The sequence below is a fragment of the Varroa destructor genome, unplaced genomic scaffold (assembly GCF_002443255.2).
Source record: "Varroa destructor unplaced genomic scaffold, Vdes_3.0 BEIS01000004.1, whole genome shotgun sequence".
Lineage (NCBI taxonomy): Eukaryota > Metazoa > Arthropoda > Arachnida > Mesostigmata > Varroidae > Varroa > Varroa destructor.
In genome coordinates, this window is record NW_019211457.1 from 48,528,257 (window position 1) to 48,547,949 (window position 19,693).

General features: G+C 38.8%; 3 protein-coding genes across 9 annotated transcripts; 1 reads left to right on the forward strand and 2 right to left on the reverse strand.

The window, feature by feature from the left end:
- Positions 1-129: 129 nt before the first annotated feature.
- LOC111249655 (bromodomain adjacent to zinc finger domain protein 1A-like) lies at positions 130-9,493 on the reverse strand. 2 transcript variants are annotated; one of them, XM_022803788.2, is made up of 7 exons: positions 9,156-9,493; positions 8,563-8,653; positions 7,923-8,198; positions 6,974-7,407; positions 4,656-6,631; positions 4,031-4,411; positions 130-1,931 (listed from the first exon to the last, which is right to left on the reverse strand). In XM_022803788.2, exons 2-7 carry the CDS (start codon positions 8,622-8,624, stop codon positions 624-626), a joined length of 4,437 nt encoding a protein of 1,478 aa, XP_022659523.1. In that variant the 5' UTR covers positions 8,625-8,653; positions 9,156-9,493; the 3' UTR covers positions 130-623. The 2 variants fall into 2 exon arrangements, with proteins under 2 accessions (XP_022659523.1, XP_022659521.1); XM_022803786.2 differs by lacking the exon at positions 8,563-8,653.
- Positions 9,494-9,912: 419 nt separating this feature from the next.
- Positions 9,913-15,066, forward strand: LOC111248862 (phosphatidylglycerophosphatase and protein-tyrosine phosphatase 1-like). Of its 5 annotated transcripts, XM_086986444.1 has the most exons (5): positions 9,919-10,128; positions 10,405-10,426; positions 11,819-12,028; positions 12,265-12,387; positions 12,941-15,066. In XM_086986444.1, exons 3-5 carry the CDS (start codon positions 11,895-11,897, stop codon positions 13,290-13,292), a joined length of 609 nt encoding a protein of 202 aa, XP_086842570.1. In that variant the 5' UTR covers positions 9,919-10,128; positions 10,405-10,426; positions 11,819-11,894; the 3' UTR covers positions 13,293-15,066. The 5 variants fall into 5 exon arrangements, with proteins under 5 accessions (XP_086842572.1, XP_086842570.1, XP_022657618.1 ...); XM_086986446.1 differs by having other exon boundaries at positions 9,913-10,426; positions 11,819-11,852; XM_022801883.2 differs by having other exon boundaries at positions 9,919-10,426.
- Positions 14,417-19,689, reverse strand: LOC111248861 (EEF1A lysine methyltransferase 1). 2 transcript variants are annotated; one of them, XM_022801878.2, is made up of 5 exons: positions 19,466-19,689; positions 17,409-17,508; positions 17,077-17,243; positions 15,072-15,259; positions 14,417-14,695 (listed from the first exon to the last, which is right to left on the reverse strand). In XM_022801878.2, exons 1-5 carry the CDS (start codon positions 19,687-19,689, stop codon positions 14,571-14,573), a joined length of 804 nt encoding a protein of 267 aa, XP_022657613.2. In that variant the 3' UTR covers positions 14,417-14,570. The 2 variants fall into 2 exon arrangements, with proteins under 2 accessions (XP_022657613.2, XP_022657614.1); XM_022801879.2 differs by lacking the exon at positions 19,466-19,689 and adding an exon at positions 19,299-19,459.
- Between the last annotated feature and the right edge of the window lie 4 nt (positions 19,690-19,693).

Consider the following 19,693-nt stretch of genomic DNA (forward strand, 5'->3'; position numbering starts at 1 on the left):
ATATATTTAAATATTGATGTACCTTCAATAAGTACTCTGCAGTTTACAACGAGCAGTTTACCCAGCCACCCAGCTTCTATTATGTACAATTATTCATCGGTGTAGAAGGGCGCAAAACGGCATCTTGAGTTGATATATGCACCGAATCCTCTTTTCTAATGTTTTATTGTTGTTGTGGTTACCGTCATTTAATAATGGTGCCGCTGCTCTTACCATCTCTTTTTTGTTAGATATATTTTTGTTCACTACCATTATATACCAGTCCACTACGAACTATTGTTTGGTCATGAGCTATCGAGAACAGTATGATACCATAGTGTTGAACTTGCATTATTTTTCCCGTTTCCGTAGGGCGCCTTTTCACCAACAAATCAGTGTTCCTTTTTTGAAAGCGTATTCAAACCATCTTTTCCGTTGGGAGGCATATGTTTGTTATTATTTCAAACTACGTATTTACATACACACACTCATCTTTCAAAGCTTCTGGTAACAACAGGGGGTATAGCTGCGATGTCGTCATTGCTAATGTTACTTTGCAGTTACAGAGTTATATGTGTGTGTCCACTTGTTGTGGTTTTTCTATTATTGTTGTTACTCATCCTAACTAACTGTAAGGTATATATTTAATAGCTGATTCTTCTGGTAGATACCGATCTCCTTTTCGGGGTATAGTCCTCATCGGCGCTATCCTCCTCCTCTTCCTCATCATCATCGTTTGCACCACCTCTTTTACGCTTACGAGTCCTTATCGCTGATCCAATTCTTTTCCTCTGTGTGTCCTTTTTCGATTTCGGCGATGACAAGGAGCTCTTCTTTCTCCTGGCTGCAATAAAAGTTTTTTTACTTCCATAATCCTCATCATCATCGTCGTCGTCGTCGTCTTCCTCGTCTTCTTCTTCGTCATCTTCGTCTTCACCGCCATTATCATGACTTTCATCTCTAGTCTCCTCTGCTTCAACGTCGTCTTCCGAATTGTCAGCAGATTTTTCGTGCCCTTCGCCGTCCTCATCATCATCGTCCTCATTATCGTCATCGTTTTCTTCATTACTGGCCCCTATTTTGTTATTATTGTGTTTACTGCCATCTTCCGTCTCATCATCATCATCGCAATCGTCCTCATCTTCACCACCGTTGTCCTGTTCCTCATCTTCATCGTCATTTTCATTGTCAGATCCCTCCTCGCTTTCATAATCATCCTCGTCGTTATTGTCGGTGTCGGCATTTCCATTAGTCTTTGACTGCGCGGAGCGGGGTTTTCCTTGCGACCAGCCAGACGATTCCTCCGTCTCCTCTAGGATCGAATCCTTCAATTCGATGTAACATTCGAGCCCCACTTGAACAAGCATTTCGCAAAATGTAGCAGACAACGATGTAGCAGCCTTCACAACATCGCTGCGTGGTTTGTTATATACACAGCAGTTTGCAAATATCTGAAGAACATCGCTGATAAATGAAGCATTATTCCTATACTTCATATCATTCAATTTACCCTGAAGTGTGCCGAAATCCATGGGGCGTTTGATGACTTTGTGGTAGTCGGGCGCGTCCTTCCGGGTCACACTGGCCAGGAAGGGCCACGCATCGTCCAACTTGACCAATTGTTTTAATAAATTAGAGCACACATTGTAGTCAAATGATTCGACATCCTCAACGACGCCCATGTCAAGCATACGTCGAACGTTTTTACCGCTCTTAAATTTGACCTTGGTAGCCGGTGGACTACCGCGGGTCTTCTTTCTTGTAGGACCTTTAACACAGGTTGGACATTTAAACGGTCCTCGAGGCACTCTCTTAAGTTGGCAACACTCGAGGTGGTAGGCACGGGGACATGAATCACATAAGACCAGCTCACCGCCCGTTTCACACGCATGACAAACGTCCTGATTTTCATCAATTTCGGAGTCATTCTCCTTTTCCTCTTCTTCTTCTTCCTGAAAAAATAAATGACAATAGCATCATCATCACTACCGCAAGATATTAGTTAAAAACGATGCCGCAGTAAGCCCGGACCCGTTCATTATTTAAGCCTCACATGTAATACACAAGACGAACACCTTAATATCGATGTGTTAGGCTATCTAAAGCTATTGAAACTCTTTAATATATACGGAATAACATCAAACTGTTTGCCATTATAAAATGACAGAGTCATCGTAAAATGATGAGACAAATATAGAGTTTAGTGTTGAAAGTCGAAGCCGAATTATTGTGCTTCGGTTTCTCGCAACTAAGAACGCTGGTTCAATCCATGTTTGACAAAAGCAGTGAGCAAGGAGGTTTTCAATGGGCTATTTTTCATTAATGCAGTATTTTCAAAAGACGGAAATAAAGATTACAAAATCTGTGACTACATTTTATGCCCTCAACCAGAAGAACGAATTGCTATAATAACTAAAGCTTTATAATGAAATAGAGCATGAACAATGCACTCCTTTCTGCTGCCTCAGCATATTCTACAAGGCGTATATTACGAAATCATGACGAAAGCTCCGAGAATGAAGAAAAAAGGCAAAATTGGGTTTCTCACGAAATAAGTGGAAGACACATGAAAATACGTATGGTGTACTATAGAAGCAATCTGCGAAACTGTTATACGTGAAAAAAACCGCCTGGAGAATACCGTCACTATAGACGAAACGTGAATTACTTTGTACCGTTTATTTCAGAAAAATTGGGCGAGAAGCTGAAGTCAAACGAAAGAAAGTTTAATAACAGTGCTGATATAGTTAAAGTTTAAGCTAGTGCTTAGGTAATACGTGGATATCACATGCATTTGCAACAGATATTTCTCATAAAGAAAACAGTCAATGGTGCCAGATATGATGAACTCAAATTTATAGGGCAGGATGGCATGGTCGTGGTACACAATATGGTTACTTGACGATAACACACAACCACATTGCGGTCTGAATTGGGGAAAACCGATGTAACAGCCACTCGATGCCACCGCCACACATTAAGATTAACCGGCCTAAGTACGTCTGATCCAATGTTTCTCGTATTCTGCGGCAAGTTTCCTTATCTCAGGGAACGAAAGGCTGTTTGCGTCCGATGCCTCCATTTCGCCCCACAAAAACCTTTGTACTATTGTTTGACATATCCAAGCCCGAGATACTACAATTGTATTCATTCATATAGCCGTTCAGTCGGAAATTGCCTTTATCACAAAAGACGATGTGACCAAAAATAAAAACTAAAGCATTTTCTTGGTCTCCAACATATGATTTGTGCGTAAATGACGCTTATGATCTTTAATCCGTAACGGTTGAGTCAATGGCATTTTGTAGGGAGGAAAATTAACTTTTATTTCGAAATACATCGCAGATGGCAAATTGTCGAATACGGCGTCGCCTTAAGGTCGTTGGATCGACGTCCACATTTCTACGTATTGTAAAGTATGCAAATATCAAGTTGTTCATCCGGTTTTTGGTATCCCTGGACACACTTTGTCTGCGTTTAAGCCAATATTTCTTAACTTATGAATCAAGTTATGGAGGTTATGAATCAACCTCCATCAACAAGAAGTGTCTTGTTGATGGATTTTGTGTAGCACTTGCGAGAGGTCTCAGAATAGCAAATTTTACGAGAATCAAATGCTGTTGTACAAACGCAAACGGCATCTATTCCTGTCTTTCTTTCCCCACAGTCTGCTAGCGCACGCTCGTTTAATAACACAAAGCAGAGGGATCTATTTTATCAGCTGCCTCACATTCAATAAACCATCCACAACGAGATTAAATATGGCGATGTAAATCACAAGTACACGACTGTTGAGAAGTTGCCAGAGAGTTGGATTCTATGTGCAAACAGTAAAACAAAGGACATCAAACATTTACCAAGGTATCGTTATTCTACCGTATGTGGTTTAAACGTTATTCAAGTTTTGGGTCTCTAAGTTGCACCGGAAAATCGTATAGAAAACTATACATTAAAAATTAGTAATTTAGTTTTCTTATTTGTTTTTTTTAAAAAAAGCGTACAATTTATAACATCGTACTTTTTTCTAGCTTTGATAAAAATAACTTCTTACCTCGCTCGACAAATCAACTGGGGCTTGTTTCCTTTTTCGGGGACTAAGTGGTATCGGAGCACACTGCGAGCAAAACCAATCACCCTGCGGAACCGCATCTAGTGGTGGTTTAAGACAATAAAGGTGATAGCCTCTGTCGCAGCCATCACACAGTAACATCTGGTCTGGGTTACTCTTTTTGCGACACACAAGGCATGCAGCATTTGCTATCGAGCGAGTCCACATCACTGACCGTTCAAGGCTGTACATGAGCAGAAATAGCCGCGGTAGGTTGAGCATGTGACCTTCGCCTTTTGGTGTTTCATCTTCCTCCTCAGACGACGATTCCTCATCTTTCGAGTCGGAATCAGCAAAATCCGCTAAGCCAGTGATGTTGTCCTTCTAAAATGACATTATATACGCGTAATTTCAGCAAAGCATCACACCCACTCATAATACACCATATGAGAAAGAAAGCATTGCCATTTCTCAAAAACAGGAGCAGTGAAAAGATCCCAAAGCGGAAATTCGATTCAGAACTTCCTAACATGGCAACTTGCTAAGATTTAAAAGTTAAACGTAATTGCTCAGATTATTAAAAAGGATGGAACGGTTTTAGATATTTCCTAGAATTTCTTCATCTTACCTTTTTATGGACACCGTTGACTTCTGGCACCGCATTTGGTTTCATTTCGCGAATCCAGGTTGCAATGTTTCCTTTGATAGAAGGGAGCCCATCTGGTCCCTCTTTCTTTTTCTTTACTTTACTTGGCGGCTCCGCTTCCCCTAAGGGCGCCATTAGAACCTTCTTTTCAACCGAATGTCCAAGAGCAATCAAAGCATCACATAGTTCATCGATAACTTCGGACATTGGAGCCTTTGATTGGAGCGCGTTGATCTCTGCAGCAGTCTTTTTCTCTCCGACAGCATCAAGAATTTCAATCATTCTGTTTCGCCATAAATTTCTGTCTTTTTTAAGGTAGCCTAAATTTCCCGCTGTGATTCGCTCCTCAAGACCTAGGAGAATTTCGCGGAAACTTAGTTCCAAGGCAAAGCTTGGTTTCACATCATGCAGGCCACTGTCCCTTATAAACTGTGAAGGCAGCTTTGTCTTACGAGAGTTCTCAAAGTTTCTGTTGAGCACAAACAACGGTGTTCTATCAATGGCCGATCGCAGATTTTCTATGTCGGCGTTTAGCGCTATCTTGAGTGCCTTCTCCCGAACACCGCGCACGTCAAGAGAAGCGATAATTTCGTCCAACTGTTCCCTAGTTGAGACAAATCGCCACGTATCCCTTGACAGATTTCTATTATGGACCAAGCAAGTTTGTTGATCTCCTGTGCATGTCAAACGAGAATGTTCCTCTCTAGATAATTTCTCAGGACTGCTATTGGTAACCTCCTTGAGGGCAGTTAGCATGGAGAGTGACACGTTATCTTTCCCATAATTTTGGAGAAATTGCTTCATGAAAGCTGGCGAATGATTCGTCATCTTCTGCTTTGGCGTTCCACCGGCAATGCATTCCTCGCCAATATTAACTACGTCGTCTTCTATAATTACGGCCGGAATAGAATATGCGAGATAATACCTACGGAACGCACGATCTTCACCTAAAGGTGCCATCATGATTTTTTCTTGAGCACTTCTGAGCTTCTGTTTTAGTTCTTGTTCTCTTCTATCAAATTCGCGTGGGGAAACCTGCGGTCTGTCGTCTGGCCCCGAACCTGGCCTGGCAAGTATACGTAGCTTCCTCAACTCAATACGGGCAGCCTTGTGGGCATCGACGGCTTCCTCAATCATATCCCTCACCCCATCCGTGCAGAGTAGTTGTTCCACGATAACTCTAAGCAGTTTAAGCTTGTCAGCAATTTCCAGCTCAAATATACTGCATCTCCTTAGCACATCTACGATATGGGGGTTATTTATAGAAAAAGCTAGACCTGGATCTTCAGCGGCATCCATGCTACCTGCCTTCTTCGTGACACCTGGTGCTCCGCTTGACTCAATATGCAATCGTAACACTTCCGATAAGGTGAACTTGTCTAGGGTTAATTGCGGTAACGAGAAACCCAGCACTTTTCGAATCTGACGCATTGTTCGGCCCGCCGCCTTTTGCGCTTGATAAATTGCCTCTGGCTGATCATCTGAAGGGGTTGTATAGCTGTAATTGAATTGGCTTTCTGCTTCTTTCAGCTTAAAGAGATTGGTGAGCAAGATCTGGAATATATCACCCAATGGACCTATAATGTCGGTTTCGGTCACGGCTCTTTCCAAAATGTCAAACGTGAGGCCGGACAAGAAATAGTCCTTGACACCCAATTCTTGTGTGAACGCAGAGAAGAATTCCAAGACAAGGAAAGCATCTGAAAGTGCTTCTTGGGGAATGCGGCAGTCAAAGGAAGTGGCAACTGGGAGATCACGAAGACCGTCAACCGAAAGATCGTCCCGAGGCTTTGACCACTCGACCATGAACATTGTGCGCAGCAACTTGTCCTCGGCGTCTTTTTTCTGAGATATTTTCTCTTTTTTAGTCGCATCAGATTTAGGAGTATCGTCTGGCTTCTTTTTCGACTTTTTTGGAACTTTAGTGCTATCGACCTTATTCTCCTTATTGCTTTCCTCTGAAATTAAAGAAATTAATGGTGTTCCATTATATGCCTTACAATTGGATATGCATAATATTGCCGGTTATTCAAGTCATCACTTCTTATTCACAATTATGCAGAATGACTTTTATAAAAAATTTCAGAATTTATGTTTTAAATAAGATTGTATCGCACGCACTGCGATGCGCGCTATCCAAGCTGCAAATTCTGAAGGGATATCCGCGCAAATTATTTGTATGCTTGGCTTTTCTTATTAGAAATATTTAATCTGGATGTCATAGGTAACAAACGTCTATAACATGTGATACAGAAATCTGAAGGTACGCGATGACCATTGTTCAAGCTATCTGTACTTACTGTTCGTTTTCTCCTTGACCTTTCCTTCTTTCACTTTCTGCAGCTTTTTGGGAGGAACCGGTTTACTGACTCTCTTCAGCGGACTCACCACGAATTCAGGCAACTGGCCAACAGTTATATCGTGAAATTTAACCTCGCTAATCTTATATTTTTCTGCTATGGGAGCTTTAACTCTAAGCACATTATTACGCATTTCAGTTGCCAGTTTGAGAAACACCTTAAGACGATCTCTGGTGAAAGTTTTCTTATGCCTATAAAGGTCTTTTCCGAGAACTTCAAATTTTTGGCCGCTGTCCTCATCTTCAATATCGTATACAACTTTTAATAAATCTGACGAATCCTTTTTCTTGTTTTTTTCTTTGTTAGAAGAATCCGTTTTCTGTTCTTTTGGGACTGCCGTGAATGGGTGAATGCGCAGTATCTTGCCCCCCTTCCTGTCAAATGAAGCAAATAACCGCTTATTTTAACCACATATCCAACTGACTTATATTTCACTTCATCCTCTTTTTATTTAAAAAATTATATTTTTTAATTCACCTGGTTAAGAGCCAATTTATATTTAAGAAGTAAAAATTGTGTGTCAGCGTTAAAGATAACAGCTATTCTTAACATCGATTCACTTTTAAGACACAGGTAATCCGTATAACACAAGAAAATACAATAGAGCTTTTCTTACGTCGCACTGGCACAAAAAGAAGCAAGAATCAGTAAGGGCATTCTCAGTCACTACTGGAATGAAAACATAACCTAAGGCACACGGATTTATGGCATTTGGTGTCAGAATCCTTCAGTTTTTAGCGTAGAATATATCAAATGTAGACAGAATTAATAAAAAGTGTATTATTACAAGTCACGGAATGCACTATATGTACAAAAAAAGTATGAGATCGAAAAGTAAATAAAATTTGTACTTGACTGGGTACTGGATGTAGTTGCTCTGTTTACATACCTTTTATTATTATAAACATAGTCCAACTCTTCACCGACAAAGAAACGATCTTTTACAAAGTTGAAGACGTCATCAACGAGGTCCGCTAACCTGCCACGGCTTGTGAGGTCTGTGACGAATAACGCGGGCCTGCGCAGGACGCGAGGAAAAACTCGCACCCACTGACGAGCAGCCTCCTCGCTTTCCTGCGCATCCTGAAACGTCAAACCTGACTTGCCGGTCAGTGAACACGTCCATACCAGCGAATTGCACAAGATGACCCGCGCAAAGTAGTCGCTAAAGAAAGAAAAAAGCAATGTTCCGGTACGAGATATTGTCATCAATAATCAAATTGTTATAATTAAATGTATGGTGTAACATTAATGATTTCATGTTGAATTGGATAAGTGTTGACGCATAAGGATTCCATATTAAGTAGAATGAGAACGTCATATATAAATCTATGCAACTACATATCAAGTTTTCTATAAACAAAAAACGGATAGGTTATGATACTGCTAGATCTAAATTAAGTCTACCTTGCCTAGTTGCCTAATGGCAGTCACCACGAATTAAAAGTGCTTTAAGACAGCTCACAGATCAATAACGTCGTACTGAAGAGCTGCCGCGACAATTTTGATAGACCGGTTAGAACACTTGCCTCATTTTCATGACCATTGATCGCTCAGACGCAAGGCGACAGTAATGCCAACATAAGACCATTGAGTCTTTTCTTAAACAGAGCCTTTACCCTGAAAGAAGGATGACAAGGCAGGGCAGGCATGATGGTGCCGTCTTTGGTTAGGTGTCACTTCAGTCCCATCATTAAACACCTCTTGCGTTTCTGCGACATCTGCCCGCCATTACCGTATACACAGGAACAGTCACACATATATATGACCCATACATGCACTGACACACAACCATCTAGAAACTCTATAGATATACAGCGGGACTGCAAAACGCTGGGGGGGGGGGGGATTCGACCCAACCTTCGTCGGTGAACGAAAGTGGTGGTAAAACGATGTCTTCTATGACGCAGCTATCGTGTCGCTTGGATCCTATAGAATAATCTATGGCTGTAAAACATGGCCCAAAGCGCAGCTAAAGACTGCAATGCAGGTGCTAATTAGGCGTAGCAACGAATATGCACGCGAAAAGGACAAAAATCCGCGAATGCCGGCTAACGATCACTGGAGTGGTCAAAGGGCGATTGCTCTTTCAATTCGTAAAGTCAAAATGTCCTATACTTACTCGTAGTCCGTGAACACTTCGTTAGTAAGCTTATTGTAGAACACTGGGTCGTCTGGCTTAAGGTCGTCCGGAGGGGGACTCCTTTCAAACTCCTCTTTGTTCAGTATTGGCATCCTGAGTGAATCCTTGTTCAGTCGTGTGCTGCTTTCTGAGGGTTTCTTCCGACCCGAAGCTCTGTGCACACCGATGAGCTACACTCTAATCTAACTGACCGACATCACAGAAGGGCACCAAACACCGGCACTTCTAGAAAATCTCGTTAAAATTCTAACTTTCACCAGCAAAACACACAATTTGGCCAAGTCTACAACAACAGGGTGGCCAGAGTAGCGCTAGCTAGGCGCCAATGGCAACCGCCGTTTCAGCGGCATCCGCCGAATATGTGGCACTTTTTGGGAAAGGTGGCGCGATCTGTGGTGATATTTTTACCATTTGCGCGCAGTTTCTCGCCTGGATAAACTGCTGTGGGATCAAACTAAATACCTCAGGGGCAGATATTTCAAGCACTCCAATCTAAAATATCAGTAATTTTGATACATATTTATCATATTTACAAAATGTCTTTCTTTTTATAACTTAAAAACACTTACTCATCCAGTACAGTAATTGCAGGATGTTTGTATAGGAAAAAAAATAAGTAGTTTTACCTGCACACTTAGTATGATTATATGTTTGCATCCAAAAAACGCTAAAGGGTATATGTTTCTAGGAAATATAGCAGTATCGCATAAAACTACAAGATGCGTCCTAGTTTGTGACGTCATCCTTTGGGAGTCGTGGCACCCTGTGGTGCGCTTGAAATATTTGCGCGCAAAACGGTTAAACCTGACAAAGTTTCTGGAGAAGAAGCGCCATCTGGTATTGTGCCGTATGATGTTCGAATTGGAATAGCCAGTTCCTGCCTTGTAACACGTTTCTTTACTAAGAGCTTAAAGTACTGCGAGTTCAACTTGTTTAAAATGATTTAGATAAGGTGACTGCAGTTCTGCCTTAAGTTTATTGTCGCACACATTATAGACTCTGTTAGTCAAAACTAACCTTCTGGTCTAATTCAGTCCAACCTGTTTCAGTATGAAAAGCTGATTTTATAATATTCCTAAAATTTGATCAACTTTATTTACTGCCGATCTGAATCAGACCAACAGTCCATCCCGCTCAAAAATAAAAATAATTCTTGTAAAGCAAACGAATTTAAAAAGTGCTGCGGATTTTATCAACCGCGGTTAATGAATTGATGTTGTTCTATCAGTACCTACATCAAGAAATTTCAGGTATGTGTAAGAGTAGAATTATACGTTTTACGTGTTTACCATATAAAACAGCAACATAAAGTAAATGGTTAAGCATAGAATTTAAATTTCAGTGCAAAGAGGTACCTTACAGGGGTGCTAAACGTAAGGACTGCAGGACCACCGCTAAGTACACGTTTCACGCTGTATAACAACATGCATTCTTTCGTAGCAGCATCCTTTCTTAGACGATACGTGACATTAGCCTCTGAACTGTGCATATATATATGTATATATATAAATGATTTTCATGAAATATCTGTTATAACTGAGATCGCAATACATTCAAAGTAGTTTTGATATTGAATAGACCCTGAAAATGATTAAAACAGACTCCCTGGACAACTTAGCTTCTTCTCAATTTAAGAATTTGAAAAAGATTGCGGCCTGCTCTAGTTTATTAATTAAAGCAGGCCGCAATGTCTTAGTTAGAGTTTAGAGTTAGTAAAGTGATTAAAATCGGCCTTGATGTTATTATTTTAAAAGCAAGCCTCCCGATGGCCGAAAGCATTTTCTTCTAGACGTAAGTTGTATTACTGGCAACTGTCCAATGCATGTGTAATTAATATACATAAAATTATAGACCAAATAAGAGTGAGGATTATTTTTTCCGTTATTATATATAGTTGACATCCGATTTTATACTTGAGTAACGGCGCTTATATAATAATATGCATTCTAATTTATCGAAGTAAAAAGCCCTCTGACAATTAAATGTCAGACCTAAGACAAAAAAAATGCCGTTTTCCTTTTTGAAATTTTTTTTATCAGCTGCGGCACTTCTCCATTATTGTCGGCAATCGTTCATTTCTACGACAAATATGTATTACCATATCATATTGTAATATTTTCTCCTTAATTAATTAGTTATCATAGCTTAATTTTGGCTCAACTGTCAGTGCTATTACAAACGACAGTAGTTTTTGGCTCTTCTGCTGCTTGCTGTAATAGCAGACAAATTTTGTTTTTTTTTTTGTGAATAGAAAACAGTTTACATTTTTTAAAAAAAGTATCATTAATTTTTATTCACTAGAAATATATGAGATTATCCTATTGGTGAACCTGTCAATTCGTCTGCGTGCGTAAATTGTGAATATCATTCAAAACGAAATACATGACCGAAGTATTAGGCCACCTAATAACACGTATGACTAATTTCTTGGATGGTGACTGGTTGTTTGAGATTGTTGTCTGCTGTTGGTTTAGAATATTATCTCCTAAAAGCCGTTATTCTGATATAATGTCAAGAAAAAAAATTTGATGAGAACGCAATATGACGTGCTATAATCTTTACATTTTGACACAAAAAGAGACCGATCTCACCAACTTGCTGAGCATTTATTTGTAAATTTTGTTTTTTGATTCGTTTTTTAGGAGAAGATGCAATATGTCTGAATCAGTTTGTGAAGTGAGTACTGTCTAAGTAGCGTTGGAGTTCCACTAGAAAGAAATGCGAACGGCCGTAATTGCTATACAATGGCTTTTGCCAGAGCGCATCACCAAACACCGTTATTTCGCTCAGTTTATTTTCTACCCTTCGCTTGCATACAACATTATTATGGCAAAATTCACGAATCGGCGATGGTAAGCCATCTTTAAACAACGTCATACTCTATCTTCTTCTTCTTTATTTACTTCGACTATTTGTTAGATTTTTGATAAGGACTTTGCATAAACAAAGGAGTCAGATGGAAAACTGCAAGTGAATGATTGATCTCTACTCCGTGACCAGTCTGAGAGCCGGCCGAAAATTGTGAAGGTAAGTAAAGTAGATAGGGTAAACAGAGTCGCAATGAGATCTAAGTCACTCAGTATTTCAGGTATGATCGCATCGATGACACAGTAATTCTCGGGGCTTTGCCATTTCCATCCGTGACTAAGCAGCTTGTTGAAACTGAAAATGTCAAGGGTGTAGTTAGCATGAACAAAGACTTCGAACTCAAGTTAGTGCCGTCTGATTTTTTCCTGCAACAAATACTACTACCCGCTTTTCTCGCTTAGTAAAAAATTGTGCCTTTGAAAAAAATTATTCTACATTAATACAACTTAAAGGATTAACTAATTTCATTGTGAATGTGTCTGGTGCAGGCTCTTCTAAGATTTGAAAACGGGACATTAACAAAATAAGAAAAATTGAAATGAAAAATGTACTGGGTTCCTTTACAATAACGAGAAAATAAGAGTAATACTTTTGCTATGCATACGCCAAACAGTGAATGTAGCTGTGGAAAATCTGAAGATACTGTTAGTCGAAAAAGGTCAAATTATTAGAATTTCAACATATAGAAAAAGCAAATCAATTTCAGCTTGAGCATTCCTTTTTTAAGTTACCTTCTATCAACCGTAAACTAGTACTTCGTCAGTCTTAATACTTATTATTATTATTTTGGAATTCAGTGAGCAAATAAATAGTCGGGTGTTCATGATAACCAGGAACGTACAATTTTTCAGTCAAAAGTGAGATTATAACAAATATTGTCTATATTTCATTCACAGATGGTTCACTCCAGGCGCTGAAGGGTGGAATAAGCTTGGAGTAACGTTTCTCCAATTGCCAACACAGGATATTTTTGCGGCACCGGATGGAGACAAACTTCGAGATGGAGTTGACTTCATTAAGAAAATACGTCAATCAAATCCCAATGGATCCGTCTATGTACACTGCAAGGCAGGAAGAACACGCAGTGCGACGCTCGTTGGGTGTTACCTTATGGAACGTCGTGGTTATACTCCAGAAGAATGTTTTCGCTTAATGCAAAGTAAACGGAAGCATGTTCTACTTGATACGCCTCAATGGAACGCATTGCATGCATATTTTGTACGGTACATTAAGCCCAAGAATTTTTAGGCAACCCGTCGTAGCTTCTCTCGCCTTGCAGTTTGCCATTAATTATTTGCTATGTGTAATTTTGTGAAACTGTTGAAGTGATGAAAAACTCTAGAAGTTTTTGTGATACTTTTAATACAGCATAGCCAGTATTTTATGATATAAAGGTTATTAAAGAAATACGAATGATATACTAAATCCAGATTTTGAACGATAGATTAGAACGTTTGCTTACTTGTGTAATACTGTCTACATTATCTAAATGGGAAAAAGTACATTAACACAACGATTTTGTGACAAGCGTAAAATGGCATTACTACAAGCAAGTACGCTGTGATATCATCTATTAGAGAAAGCAAGCCATGTTTCGGTTAAGACATTGACATCGGTTTAAAATCATTCACGTTCCTTATTATGTATTTTCAACATCTTCTACCAGGTTAAAAGCGCAATTGAAAATATCACTCACCGGCACGAGAAAATAGTTCTAACTCTAGATACTGTTATACCTGTGGCAATTTGCTGCTATTAAGTTGATGTCAAAAAGAAATTGGTAGTCTTTCTTCTAAAAAAAAATGAATTAAACTGTTATAATGGCGAAGCCAGTTGTAACTGGAGTAATTAATAAAACATGTACATTTATTTATGTCAGTAGGAAATGACTAACCTGTATATAGCATAATGCTTCTCTTAGTGATAAAGCAGCAAATTGTCCTGACACTCTTCGGCCAGAAACGAAGTACTTCATATAACGGCCGCCGTCAAATGTGTTTCTAAGCTTCAAAATTATCTGCATTGTGGGCGGGCAAACATACCCAACTACCATAAACATGAAAAAATGTTTCGTATAAAAACAAGAGAAAATCAGCGGCAAGATGTGTAGTAACTAATTATTTTGCTTGCCATTACTCGGTTGGATGTTTTGTTGGATGGTGGAAACCGAGAAGAGAGAGGTCGGTAATATGAAGAAAAAATGGTTTCCATAACCAGCAAAACGAAAGGAAAGTGTACTTGAAAGGTCGTAGTTGAAAAGATATTATTTGTGAACAAATTCCTTATGCGCCTCAAAAACGTACCTAAATAGCTTGTGGAAAAATGTACTGTTCCTCTAATATCTCAGATCTCTAAGGAACTCGCCTTTTGAATGCAATTTCGGTAGTGAGTTTTATTTGGCTAAGTTTTCAGTACAATTGTAGTAAGGTTTGGTAAACCAATCAATCTATAAATCAATCTTTTTATTATACAGGTCCTAAAACTATTTTAAGAAAAAAATCAATCCGAAAAACATTAGTATACATATCACAAGTTGATATCGAAATTTGTGAAGCATCCAAAGTCGTTTCCCAATTTGCGCGCATGTTGTGGCTTGTACGATGTTTCCCTAAGCTTTAATAAGCTTTCTACTAGTGTTTTCATTACGACTCCTGAAATTCAAAAAGTCAATCAGTTTTTCTTGGGTTCTGGACGATCTATCTTATAATTATGTAGTTAGTGCAGGTGCTGTAACAGACACGTGATTTAAACTAAAAGTACACGATCAAGTTTAGTTCGGTATATCAAATTTCAAAAAAGTGAACGAAATCACTAATCGAAAAAGTTGTTAACACTAATCGATACTATTGTCGACACTAATGCTAATCGATAGAATTTAAGGTCAAGCGGTTAAGGCAAGCGAACCATCAATAAGTAGCAGTCGGAGACAAATTGCAGGAGCAGGCCTGCTCTGTTATTGAAAACAATTATAAACGGATTAACAAAATAAATATATAAATTCCTTTATATCTACAAAGACTAACTTACCTGTACATAACACAATGCTCTTCTTAGTGAGAAAGCGGATGGTTTTAGTAACTTTCTCCAAACATTCTTCGGCCAGGAAAGGAGGATCTGCTATGACGACGTCAAATGCGCCCTTTAGTGTATCCGGAATAGCCAAGGGGTCATTATAATCGTAGAATACGAAATCATTGTTGTACAGATCGTGAAACCTGACAATTTCAACTTCATATTATTAATCAGCTCATTTTTTAACTGACTCAACAATTATAAAACGAAAAACATGTACGGAAATTTTCATTAGAAAGCGTTTAACCTTAATGAACCTTCCATTGATCTTCGTCACCTTTTGAACGTCCTGTACATCCTCTGCATTCGATTTTCTTCAATAAATTGAACATGGGCCTGCTACTTGTAGACACTGGATTTCGTCGGACATTCAACAGCTGAAACTACTTGGATTGGCTGAATAATCTTGTTAGTAAGTTACAGTTGTCAAGTGTCGCAGGTCATTGAATTCGATAATTCTGGGGTGCGCCAAAGATACCTTGTTTCGCCTCGTTCCTTTCCACCTCTGTTAATAACCAACACAGAAGCGTTTGCGGTTTGCAACGATGCAAAGCTACAGTTTGAAATAGCGTATGTATTTCATAAAAACATCACAATGGGGAATCGATTATAGTGAGATCCCTTAAGTGTTGTACTGGAAAGTGGAATCGACGACAGCACAAACCGGACAAACATGGTCGTTGCAGTATTGTGCCGTGTCCAGCCGCAGATCCAGCGACTTCAACAACTCGGCAATTTTTCGGTAGACCAAAGCTGTATGTATTGGATGGAAATAACTTTGGTTTCGACAAGGTGGGACAACTTGCCGCACTGCGCGGAAACAATCGATCTATTTGTAGTCGTATTCAGATGTTGGCTGGTCTCAAGGCACGGCAATTACATCGACAGCCGACGGGGATATGCAATACAACTTCTTCCGATTTTTTCGCATGGAACTATGTAAAGATGTCTATTAAACAATGCTGAAAAATATTCACGACCTAAATCCCGAATTTAGTCAATCGAATTGATAAAAAGAATTGATATTAAACTATACCGAACAGCGATCTGAATTATGCGAAAGGTATAGAGTCATGCAAATGGTCCGTGGTAGGACATTTGGCCGACAATATTTTCCACATGCAGTGCAAACTAAAAACCTAAGCTTTGCTATTGTTGAAATAAATACTTCTACAGAAATTCAAGTTGTATTTCTTCTTCTACGGGCACTAACATTGAATACGAACTTTTGGCGCACTCTATACAAAGACAGCCACAGAGTTTTTCAAACGTTGGAGTTATCTTCATAAACTGCTTAGAAAGTTCTGTTTTGTATCATGCTCGTGAATTCTTAAGTAAGATGAAAAAAGATTTCTAGTTTATAAGAAATAAAGGTCCAAGCAAAATCGCAAAATTTGCACCGATTTTACGTATTTTTGACAGCCAGCAATAGTCCTAAATGGTATACGCAAATATCGCTTGTACTATAATATGTGGTTATTAAAAACATAAAGCGGCGTACCCAAATGTACCTCAAGGTTAGCAAAGAGTCCAACATTTAGAAAAAGGGGAATAGCTTCCATCGCCAATAAGCCAATTGAGCCAAAATGCTCCGTTCTCTAAAAAAACTGAGTTAAACATACTACGGAGGTACAACCACTTTAATTAAACATCATGTAGTGGTACAAAGAACCCAAATATTATAACATTTTTTAAAGTCTTATCTGAGAAGAGCACCCAGGCCGTCATACTTCTAATCCAATGCGCCCTATCCTCCGTACGATTAGTGCTACTTTTGGGTATGATGAGGATTCAGTAAAAATCAGCGACAGTAGGCAAACCATGTAACAGAACAAATGAACTTTACATACAATATAAACTGCGTATTAACTTGTATTATTTTAATTACGGTATTACTAACTATGCCCTAGGTATTAATCTACCGATCAGATAATGGTTAAATGTTACGTAAATATTGTACCTTTTGTCGAACTCAAGTAGTACCAATTTCTCTCCGTCTTTTCTAGTACAGTACAGTGCTTGAAATGCAGTTGGCGTCGATAGACAGCATATCTGCGATCCTTGGGAACGTGCAATGTTTGCTAAACGTTCAGCCGTTTCTGGTGTATACCAGAATTGACTTAGTTGCTTTAAAAAAAACAAATTCCATTAAATGAATAGTAGCAATAATAACATATGGGGTGGGTCCTCAAACGACTGTTAGAAAATTGAACCCTCATAAATAGAAATAATCTAAAATACTGTACAAAATGAAGCAGTATTATATATCTCTAAGTAACAAGAGACGCATACCCAGTTCTCTTCAATCGATTGTTCTTCTCGTTCGGTGTAAAATTCTTGCAGCGCTTTCATCACCTCGGGAGATAGCATTCTCACATCGTCTTCATCTTCACTGCCGAGCACAGTTAAGCCAAAAATAATATTACTCTTCCTCACAACCGACTTAGTATATCAGAACTGACCGTTCACAAGTAACTTCCCTTGCAAGTAATATTTTACAGGGTCCCCCATTCCCTATGCTTTAATTATGTAATGTATAATATAAATTTATTAAATTTTTTGCATTTAACTAAATCAGGAAAGCAGGTAAGATAGTTTCCGTAGGACCCGGCAGAGAACGTCATTTTGTTAACGACTTAAGTTGGTCAAAATTATTGATTGAATAGTAATTGACCATTCCTTCAAGTTTATTCCAGTGTCTATTGTTTACGGCGATATTTTATGCTGTACCTTACGAAACCTTTTTGCGCAATTTTGTGCAAAGGTTCAATATAGGTTTATATTTTTATACTCATAGAGGGTCTGCATTATAAAGTCCATCAGAACATATTAAATAATTCGAGCATCATAACTTCTAGCCGATTTCAGCAGTTACGCCTGTGGTACGAACATTTTTGTATTTGGTCCTATAATATTCAGTTAACCTATGCCAACAGAGCATACAAAGCGTCTTATGTTTTCTGCGAGATTAGACATAACAAGAAAGAAACTTATCTTCTCAGGTGATTCGCATCTCTATCCGACTGTATCAGTATATACACATTTATGGACAATCATTTTGTGGAGGTGAAGTTATCGTATAGTACAGATCCTCGGTAGAAGGTGTCATCGGATTGTTCTTTTTTTTTGCTTAGCTGTAACTAGTTCTCATCACAAAGACATATTAAAAAAAAAATTATGGCCTAAGCGTCTGCCGACCGTCATTAAATATTCAAAACGTTGAGGTTATTAAAGGAGTAGTTTGGTAAACGCATAACCTCCTACGTTGTACCAGTACCCAAACGTTCGACTTAAGGTTGTCGGGATTTTTCTTGTGGGTTCTTTTAAAAACGTCCTACGATTGAAGATCCTGCAGAATAAATCTGAAATTCAATATGAGTAATTACGCCAGATTTCTGTAAAAAAGTTATTGACAATTGTTTTTTATTTTTTCGCTTGCTAAAACTCAATGATAATAGAATTATGATTCACATTTTCGATAAATTGGTGTCATCTACTAGACACAGTTCGACATCAACACATCGGGAATGGATGACCTATGGGTTACTTTTTAAGTACGGAACCTTCCTAAAGAATGCCGTTGAGAATCAAACAGAAGTATTTCTGATTCGGCTTATCACAACATACTGGAAACATCTGGTTAGATCTTAAAAACGTATCTCTTTAGTAATTGTCATCTAATGCTATAGGCTAAGATTAATAGAACTATAATAATAAATAACAATAATAAATAGAACTATAATAATAAATTAATAGAACTGTGAATAGCATGTTTGATTCGGACACAGATAGGGACATGACTGAATATGGACCATATTACATCATTGGCATGTGATATTTTTTTTTAAACACGTATTCAATTCTATGAGAATATGCTTAAAAAAACACCTGCGACAAACACATATTTTGTCTCCTGCTTTATAGCAGCTGCGAGTTTTATGTATTGCTATTAAGTACTTATTTCCGCTGTCTGGCCGCTTCCAACACAAAACAAATATGTTTACACCTTGCTTCGAACCTAGATCACCTCTACATATCACAGTCTATAGTAGCTATTAAGTGTCGGTGTGAACGGCGTTGCCGAACGGTCTTTGCTATACACGTATTAGAACCTTTGCATTGTGCGTAAAAGTACTAAATCAACCAAAAAACGATTATGAGATAATAAAAGAAAATGCTTACGACATTTTATATTTAGATGGTTAGAACTCTTTAGCTCAAATTTCACAATCAGTTTCAGCACAGTTCGGATGGCCGTTAACACACGAAGCGGAACAAGACAAGACAAAAGCGCGCATACAGCCCGAAAGACAGACAGACGATGCTCTATAAACACACATGTCACGCACGGATTGAACGGAACCAAAACCGGCGTTTTCACGCCTTCCATAAAGTATATTGTGGGGCCAGGCGGTGTTTCACGGTCGTTGTCAGCGAGTGTCCGTGCATTTGTTAAACGACGGACAGTCTGTTTGTTTACATGGCGTTTGGTAATGGTGGCGAATCTGATGGTGGTTTGGGGGAGCTGGCTGACTGGCGGCCTTACTGCAGTTGTAGCGGCGTTGTTGGACATGATG